This window comes from Musca autumnalis, unplaced genomic scaffold (assembly GCF_047663935.1).
Source record: "Musca autumnalis isolate F117 unplaced genomic scaffold, ASM4766393v1 scaffold_5, whole genome shotgun sequence".
NCBI classification, from domain to species: Eukaryota; Metazoa; Arthropoda; class Insecta; order Diptera; family Muscidae; genus Musca; species Musca autumnalis.
The window spans coordinates 158,207,566-158,217,849 of NW_027412088.1; the positions used below are offsets into that span (position 1 = coordinate 158,207,566).

At 38.1% G+C, this 10,284-nt stretch overlaps 1 protein-coding gene across 2 annotated transcripts; it reads right to left on the reverse strand.

Annotated features, from left to right (window-relative positions):
- Positions 1–448: 448 nt before the first annotated feature.
- Positions 449–9,919, reverse strand: Camp (Cathelicidin-like antimicrobial protein). 2 transcript variants are annotated; one of them, XM_073989858.1, is made up of 4 exons: positions 9,409–9,919; positions 6,752–6,851; positions 5,949–6,692; positions 449–1,409 (listed from the first exon to the last, which is right to left on the reverse strand). In XM_073989858.1, the coding sequence occupies exons 1-4, from the start codon at positions 9,574–9,576 to the stop codon at positions 850–852; spliced, it is 1,572 nt and encodes a 523-aa protein (XP_073845959.1). In that variant the 5' UTR covers positions 9,577–9,919; the 3' UTR covers positions 449–849. The 2 variants fall into 2 exon arrangements, with proteins under 2 accessions (XP_073845959.1, XP_073845960.1); XM_073989859.1 differs by lacking the exon at positions 9,409–9,919 and adding an exon at positions 6,966–7,168.
- Positions 9,920–10,284: the final 365 nt, after the last annotated feature.

Below are 10,284 nucleotides of genomic sequence, written 5' to 3' on the forward strand. Positions count from 1 at the left end.
GCTATACCAAAACGTGGACCTATGTCCACAAGTTTTGTTATATATGTTTATTGATACTTAAGAACCCTAAATGTCAAATTGTAGCCAAATCGGTTTGAAAATGTAGCTAAAAACGTCAAAATACCGTAAATCGGGGGGTACCGTTATATGGGGGCTATACCAAAACGTGGACCGATATAGCCCATCATCGAACTTGACCTGCCTGCAAACAAAAGACGCATTTTCCCAAAATTTCAGCGTCCTATGTCCATTTTTGTGGATGCTAGAGTGATTACCACAGACGGACGGACGGACGGACGTGCTCAGATCGACTCAGAATTTTACCCTGATCAAGAATATATATACTTTATAGGGTCGCAAATGAGTATTTCAATGCGTTACAAACGGAAAAACAAACTTAATATACCCTCCATACTATGGTGGAGGGTATAAAAAAGCGTTTTCATAATTATATATTGTACAATTATTTATTGTTCAAATTCATTTAAAAGTGATGAAATCTTTTAACATTTACATTATTGTTGTATTGTAAAATTAATGAATATGTAAAATTAACATATATATAGAGCTACTTACTATATAGTAATGTAAGTGTGAAATTATCAATTAAATTTGTGTGTATATATTACAAAAAATTATATGTAATAGTCTAAGGTGGACAAGAAAATGGGTGTGTCTGTGGATATGTATTAAAAACACATAACTTTTTTTTTCAAAAATGTTTAACAACAGGTTGAGGAAAGAATATTGTTAAAGATATTGAACAAAGCGGAGAATATAGAAATGAAAAGAACCTGAGAAAAATCAATAAAATATTAATAAAACATCAGCCAGTTTAAGCAATATTTTCTATCTTTGTAAATTGATTAAGGCCGCACATACCACCAGCACCTCATTGATATACTGATACACAAATGATTCTTTAATAGCTAACGGTTGTAGAATACGAAATTCTTGCAGACTGTCAAGCATGTGACGCATTTGTGCACGACATATTGGCTCCCGAACACGCATTGTGGGCACACTGAAATTCTTTACACGCCTTGAGGTCAGTTCCTTATTGACAACAGTTAAACTTTGATTAGAGGCCAGCTCACCAGCCACACGTGATGCAGTGTATTTACTGAGTCGTCCATCTTGCGAGGACTCGTCGTGTATTAAATCATCTGCTGATTCATCTGCAGAATCTGTGGTGGAATCTGTTTCACCGTTATTGTTAATGGTGGGTATTTTAATTTGTTGACGCTGGGATCGTGCAGTTTTTGGTTTACGTTTCCGCCTTACAGCTTTGCCAGGATCTGCCATCAATGAGAGATATTTTGGTATAACATCTTTAAAATTAGACGCTTTGAAAATGGTTAAATCATCGTTGTGACCAATGAAGGCATCCGACACGTGTGAAATAATACCTGGAAAGAGGGGAAAGTTAAAGAAATAATAAGTTGTATCAATATTACAATGAAATATTATTGTACAGTAGAGTGATCTTTTTTTTTTGGATCTCCTTCCCCTACATTTTTTCCATTTGATCAAAAAACCTTATACATACATATGTATATGAAAATTTATGGCTGTCGGTTAACGTTAACCCGTGCCAACCTAGCGATCTTTGTTTCCATAATTATTTGTATGCGGCCAAAGGCGTATTTTCACCAAAATTCTCTAAATGCCACAATTAAAACCAGATCGATGAAAAAACTTTACCAGTTCATTATTGTGGAAAAAACGATTTATACCAAGAATTTTGAAAATCGGATCTGATTTTGATACAATAAATGGGAGTTTAAACAATACAGAGCTGCACCACATTCATATCGAGGAGAAAACCGAACAATTTGTCGTGGACATTTGGGACAATTCATTATTAAAGAGAGTGAGAATGAAGCTGGGTGACGTAGGGGATTGAAGATACCAAGGAACGGTCCTGACCGGTTTTAATATGGCAAAGCCCAGGATTTATCTTGGTCCCTCTTTCATCTCAAGTGGACACTGACCTCCCCGTGGTGTCACCTGGGGAACTGCCTTTAACATCCGTTAAAGGTAGTGAGCTAACATGTGCCGCGCGTTCACCCATAAGAACGTTAAAAACTTGGGTGTGGGCGTCGGTTTATTAGCCCTCCCCTAGAAAAAAACAGCCTTCTATGAAAAAACGAAAGAAAAGAAAACAAACCCCTCTAAGTTGACGAACCCCGCAAACGTTTTAAGGACCATGATCTGCGAATCTACACCTGGAATATTCACATTCTTTATAAAGAAGGTGCAGTCTTCGCATTGGCAGACGTACTTGAAAGTACAAGGCCGATATTACTGCCATACAGGAAATACTATGTATTGGGAAAGGCGTCACAACAACACCTAAAGGTGACGCACTGTATTATAGCTGCCATGACGTAAAGCATTAGTTTGGTTGCGGATTCGTAGTTAGTCGGAGACTAAAACATCTGGTATCCAACTTCACCCCAGTGAATGAAAGACTTGCTGCAATTCAAATAAAAGCTACATTCTTCAACATCAGCTTTATTTGCGATCATGCTCCCACTGAAGAAAAGGACGAACAGACCAAACATATATTTTACGAGCGCTTAGAAGAAACATATGACCGTTGCCCTGCACATGACATTTAAATCATTCTAGGCGATTTTAATGCCAAAATTGGAAAGGAGAATATATTTGGCCCAACAGTCGGGAAATTCAGTCTCCACAGTGAAACTTCTGACAATGGTATAAGGCTGATAGACTTTGCAGCTGCAAAAACATGGTAGTTAGCAGTACCAGATTTAATCATCTCGATATTCATAAGGGCACCTGGCTGTCTCCAGATCAAAGAACAAGTAATCAAATTGATCATGTTGTGATAGATGGAAGACATTCATCGAGCGTGTTGAATGTACGATCGTTCCGAGGCGCAAACATTGATTCGGACCACTACACAGCAAAGGTACGTACCCGCTTAAACGTTGCAAACAAAGTACGAACAGACACAACACGAAAGTTAGACATCGGTAAGCTGCAATCACAACAGATAGCCACAGCATATTCCACTCAACTAGCCCAATTGCTTAATCAAAGCACTCCTCATCCCGATAACATATCAGCGCAATGGCAAAGCATTGCCCACTCCATGCAAACAGCCGCAAAATCCATACTTGGATACCAGAGACCTCCACCAAGGAATCCATGGTATGATGAGGAGTGTCGTGCTGCCACCGAAGAGAAAAATGCGGCATATAAGGCTACTTTACAATCCGTAGCAACGCGTAGCGCACGAGAGAAATATCGGGAGAAAAGGAGAGAAGAGAAACGTCTTTTCCGCAAGAAAAAGAGAGAAATGGAAAAGCGGGAGTGTGAAAAAATCGAGATGTACAGGAGCCAGAATGAAGTCCGAAAATTTTACCAAAGAGTGAAACATCAAACAGATGGCTTTGGTACAGGCACATCCTCCTGTAGAGACCAGCAAGGTAATCTGGTAACAGATACAGATAGCGTGCTCAGGATATGGAAGGAACATTTCTCCAATCTGCTGGTATCCAATAGTAACGAAGACGATGATACCACAGACCCAATCCCAGAAGATGATATAGAATGTATACCGCCCGGCCAAGATGAGGTAAAAATCAACCGGCTGAAGAATAATAAAGCAGCAGGAGCTGATGGATTACCAGCCGAGCTGTTTAGACCCGGAGGCGACGCGCTGATAAGGTGTATGCATCAGCTAGTTAGCACCATCTGACAGGAAGAAAGCGTACCCGACGATTGGAACCTGAGCATCCTGTATCCCGTCCACAAGAAAGGAGATAAGACTGTATGCTCCAACTATAGGGGCATAAGTCTTCTCCCTATTGCCTATAAGATAGTGTCAGGGATATTGTGCGAACGACTAAAGCCAATGGTCAACGAAATAATTGGACCATACCAATGTGGCTATAGACCTGGTAAGTCCACCATTGACCAGATATTTACCCTGCGGCAAATCCTGGAGAAGACCCAAGAGATGCAGATCGACACATATCACCTTTTTGTCAATTATAAAGCAGCATTCGACAGTCCCCTCCGATCAAAGGTATTCCAGACAATGTCTGAATTTGGTATCCCCGCAAAGCTCATCCGGCTTTGTAAGATGACTTTAACTGATACTAGGTCCACAGTTAAAATTGGAAAGAACTACTCCGAACAATTCAGTACCAAAAGAGGTTTCAGACAAGGAGACAGCCTTTCGTGTGACCTATTCAACATTTTGCTGGAAAAGGTAATACGAGATGCAAATGTCAAAAGAAATGGCACAATTTACACCAATAGCCACATGTTACTTGCTTATGCTGATGACATAGACATCATGGGACGATCAGTAAAGCAAGAAACTGAATCTGCGAAAGTGCGTCTGGCGGTAAACGGCGAAAAGACCAAATTGATGGTGTCGACGCGCAAAGCGTCCACAGAGTTCGGACCAACCGTGGAAGTTGGTATCTACAATTTTAAGGTAGTTAAAGACTTCGTCTACCTCGACACTGCCATAAACACAACAAACAACATCAGTTGTGAAATAAGAAGAAGAATTGTATTGACCAACAGATGCTACTATGGTTTAAGTAAGCAATTTAAAAACAAAGCCACATCGCGTCAAACAAAAATAACACTATACAAAACGCTGATACTACCCGTGCTAATGTATGGCTCCGAAGCAAGGGTACTTGCGCAAGCAGATAAGGCAGTGCTTGGTGTGTTTGAGAGGAAAATTCTTCGAAAGATCTACGGGCCGATTTGCGTTGACGGTGAATATCGACCTCGAATGAACCACGAGCTATATCAGCCATATAAAGACATGAATATAGTTAAACGTATCGAGATGCAACGATTGCGTTGGCTAGGCCATATCATAAGAATGAGCGATGATTAACTCGCTAAAAAGGCGTATGAATACATGCCACATGGCGGTGCACGCAGAATCGGCAGCCCTAAGCTTCGATGGAGCATACAAGTGGATGAAGAAATGAAAAGCGAAGCAAAAAACAGAGAGGATTGGAGATCTTTTCTTAGTTCGGTCTATGGAACAAATGTTCTGTAATGGGCCAGCTAAGTAAGAGAATGAAGCTTTGGACACAACAGTGAAAGGTCACAATCGCTTAGAAATTAAGCTGAATCGACATGTTTCATTGGGCCGGACATGCTAGCATTGGAAAAAACGAACAAGGCCGAAATTGGTAACGGAGAATCTTCCATCATAAAGACGGAAAGATTATCGTTAACTCTGACCTCAAAAAATGCAATTGGGTTCAAAAGGAACAGTCACCACCACCTAGAGGGAACTTCCTTTCAGTAAAATTCCTACTTCAGTGGAGTTCACGACTGTTAGAACCACCTGTCTGTTCGCGTTTGCATTTTTTCGAATGATTTCTAAAAGGCAGAAAGAGATGACGAAAATGCGGATGTAAATAATTTTTCTGGAAACCTTTGGTGTGTTTGCCAGAAAGAAATTTCAGGCAATCATTCCTTCTAGTAAAGGAGACAAGATAATTTAATTTTCCCTGACCAGCGTAGTCTTACCATGACTCCTAGGACGTTCCCATAGGCAAATAAGATCTTCTAAAATCTTTTTGTTTCTATCCTATTTGCAATCCAGATGCTCCTGATGGCATTGAAATATTCATTCAAACCTTCTGGAATGACACCCAAAGGCTTATCCTGTAAAGCACTACTTCCAAAATGCTATTCCTGCAACACAAAACCTGTCAATGCAATATCTACATATTTTCTGATGAGGAGCCCTTTTAAATATTTGATGACGATTTGAAAACGATGCATCGTTTCAGCTCAACATGAAAATAAAATATCATTAATTTTCCTCTTTTTATGAAATACTGTTCCTCCAGCGGACAAATTTCATCTAGATGTCTAGTACTAAGTGTTGCCTGGATATCAAATCTTCATCTCAATTATATGGTTTAACTTACCATTAGTATTTATGCTGAGAATAAACTTATAGCAGGCACAATCAATCTGCAATGGTCCCGGAGCAATATCAATTTCCACACATTCTATTAACGACTGGACATGTGAAAGATTTTGACGATAGGCAAATGGTAAATGTTTATGTCGCTCATAGTATTTCTTACTATCGGGCCAATTGATAAGATACCTCAAGTAGCGTGCCAAACGAACTACAGTCCTTGCAAAAGCATGCTGTACATCACCTTCAGACATTTCAAAATATTCACCCAACAGTGAAAAATCTTCATTTTGTTTTAATTTTTTCAACGTCAAATAACAATCAACCAATGATACATTGGCTGTAGAACAAATAACATTTTTTAGCAATGGTAAACGTGACGGCATTATACCCAAATGGACGAGAGGATTCTTCTCAATTAACTCAAGGGTTATTGTGCGTATAGTACGTTCAGGGATATCACGTTTAATAATAAATGTGGGGCGACGAACTTGCATTGATGTGACAGGTGAAACAACAGCGGAGGATGTTAGATTTTGGGTTAGACGTGTTGCTGTTCCATTAGAGTTTTGTATAGAGGTTGCTTTGATAATGGTATTTGGTGGCAGAGAGCTAATAGCAGCTCCAATTTGCTTTTTGTTGGTTGTTGTACCACCGCCAATCGTCTGTTGCCATTGAAAACTGGTAAGTGGTGTTCCCGCTGATGCTATTGTTTGTAGAGAATATTTTGGCGCTTTATTGACAATATCTGTAGAAAAGATATAAAATTAACAAAATGGTCATAGCATTTTTGTCATTGTTACTTACCTCCAGTTACTGTACTTGCCCGCTTCATGGCTGGTTTGATAATTGCCGGTATTTTATTAATAACAAGACCAGTTCTGCTTCCAAGTTTTACCAAGGATTTCTAAGAAAAATAAAGAGATATTTTATTAAAATGTCCATGGAATATTAAAGAACTGTTTGTTTTATGAACCACAAGAAAAATTTCGTTTTCATTTGAAATTTCTTCGCCAGATACCTTCTAAACACTCTGTTTTATAGCACATGCATGTTTCGTGTAACAATTAATTAAAAATTATTGTAAAATCTTTAAAAACTCAAAAAAGGGGTTAAATTAAATAAAAACAATTTTATATGATTTTTTCGTAAACAGCATGGAGAGACGGACGCGTTGCTGTCAAACTCTGTCAAACATTATGACTGTCTCTTTCCTACAAATTCGTGTGAAATGATAATTTTGATTTTGGAGCATTCACTGCGAATTGTTAAACCGTGGTGAGATTAGTGGATTGTTTTGCATGTGGACTGTTCCAGGACTGCAAGAATCTACTAATTTTGGTGCAAGTCGAGTTTACGCACTACGCGAACAAAATTTTCTTTCCAAAATTAACCTTTTCTTAAATAGCCGGCCTTCGGCCTGGGATGTAAGACTCTCTCATATGGGAACAAATTGAATACTCTACCAGCTGACGGAAAAAAATTGAAATTTTTTTTTAAATTGTAATTTTTTTCTAAGTAGCCGGCCTTCGGCCGGGGATTTAATACTTTCTCCTATGGACAGGAGCCAATTTAGGGCACGAAAACAACATTTTTTTTTAATTTAAAATTTTTTCTTACTTTAACAAGGGAATTTTCGGAACTTAAGAGGCCCATATCTCGGGAAGTATGGTCTTCCCCCCGGAAAAGTTTATATATTTGTTATCAGGACAACAAGATCTACCTGTGGTAATTTTTCCAGATTTTTCCGCCAGGTGGGAGAGTATTCTATTTATGCCCTTATATGGACAGGAGTCAATTTCGGAAACGAGAACATAATATTTTTTAAATTGTAAATTTTTCACTAAGTAGCCGGCCTTTAACAAGGGAATTTTTGCAACTCCAGAGCCCATATCTCGGGAAGTATGGACTTCCGCAAAAATGTTATATGTATTTGTGATCAGGGTGACGAGATCAACCTAGAAAAAATTTGATTTGATTTGAGCTTGGGTAAACTAGTTTTTTGTCCTAATTTTTACTATATTCTGATAACATAATAGAAAAATTGTTATCGTTTTCTGGAACAAGCTACCTCGTAGCTGTCAAGTTTTTAGTATTTTGCTTGAATAATACGTTTATATATAACCGGATTTAATAAACCCACTGGGTTTCAAATGTCAATACATATGAGGATTAAAGCTCAAAAGTGTTGCGGAGAAGGAACTTGAAGGAATGTAAGTTGATCTTATTTTGGGAGTCATTCCTTTCGATAGATATCGCGCTCATTGAACCACTATGTCACGAAGCATGGGCTTGCCCACGAAAAGCTTAATATCACTGTAAACAGGATCACAAGGAGTAACTTCGGTATAAATTTCCAAAGGATTCCTAAACTGCACTTAAAGGAAAATGTTGAACTTTTGTGGGAGAGGTACCCTAAAGGCCTGCGTACATAAGCTGCTCTGCCTGATTGCCTTGCTTTCCTGCTTCATTTTTGACATAATAAAAATAAAAGAATAAAGAAGGCCGAGAAAATTTCGAACTGGGTTGCCCTTTTCTTTTTTATTCTTTTATCAGAAGTAAGCAAGGTAAGCAGGCAAGGCAGCTTATGTACGCAGGCCTTAAGGCACAGGCCGATATGGGACATTTTGAACACTACATTTCTACAAATTTTGGACGAATCGGGGTAGGTATTTTCTTAGATAGATACAAGTTGTTGCAACAAATACAAGTTGTTGCAGCAAAAATCAAAGCGATTCGAGAGCAGTAGTGGAATTCCGTAACTCATTTTTTAAGTTACCGACAAAAATCGGTATCATTAAAACGCAAAAATGTGAATGTAACGTATCAATAACAATTAACAGCACTATTGCTATCGGTAGGATTTAGCAACAGCTTTATTTTGGTTGTCAACTTAACGAAAATTTTTGTCAATTACCGAAATTATAAGGATTTTAATTTTACCGATATTTGTCGGTAGCTCGAAAAATGAGTTGCAGAATTCCACTACTGGTGTTATACTGAACTTGTCCGAAGTTTTGTATGGGAGGTCCCGAAGGAGTGGACCGATAGAGTCCATATTGGAACCTCATCTATGTCAACATGTGCAAAGCACTTTATAGCTTTCGGGTCATTTTCTTAGGAAGTATGCCCGGAAAAAAATGTACCGTCGTAATGGGGGCAGCGAACACAAAGCAAATTATTTTATGTTTATTAATTTTCTCTTGATTGGAAATTTTTTGCAAGTGAAAATTATTTTATGTTCCAGTACTAAATTTAAATTCCAACGTGCGTGCCATTTATTGGTCTTATCAGACAACAAAATCCAACAACCCCAATTCGTCGTACTGTTATATTCATTGAATATGGTGAATAAACTATTTTTAATACACAAACATTTGCATTATAAATGGGGGCAAGTACCTCCTACATTCCCCTTCTTCTCTTTCGCCAATCAAGGAATAATTCGAATAATTCATACAAACCTTATTTGTGTCAGCAGAAGCGGACGATGATTGATTTTGTTTACTGGATTGTTGTTGTTGATTTTGCATTTTACTTTTTATTAATATTGAGGGGGTAGTGCTCGTTCCTCCTCCTCCACCACCGCTAGCGGGAGCAATTTTTCGATATTTAACAACAGTTAATGCCATTTCTTTCGATTTTTATGTTATGTGACACTATTAAACAATTGGACAATACAATTGGGGGAGCTGTTTTCGTAAGAGTAACAACAACAATGTACAGAGCCTCCAGACAGACCCACTTTTGCGCCAGTTCTCTTTCCTTTTTTGCAAATTCACAATGTGATGATTAATTAATAAAGTTATGGCTTTATATTCACTCTTAGAATATTGTAAAACTTAATTCATTTAATTCCCACTACTGTTTCTATTATTTTTCTACCAACAAAATAAATTTGCAACTGAATGAATGCAGTTGTTGCTTTTTTTGCAACAATAGATATTTGTGAGGTGGAAATGAATCAATCGCTCATTGTGGCATCTCTGTTTTTATTGAATGTGGTGAAAAACGTCGAAAAAACAGGGTTGCCCGCATCCAATTAGAAAGTTATATCGCATTTACACTGTTGTAGATTAAATCACTGCATTTATTAGACGTTGAAAGCCGTACTGTAGGACGGAAGATTCAGGTTAAGGGGTGTTTACACTATCTATGAATGTCAAATTTGCTGCCTGTGAATGTTGAACACATATTCAGTGTGTTCGTTTACTCAAAATTTGTACAAATTGTTACTGGATGATGTTCGTTTACTCTACAGTACAAAGCAAAATACCTTCGTCATTTACAAGAAGTTACTGGACTTGTACAAATTTGTACAAATTATTGAGTAAACGCAC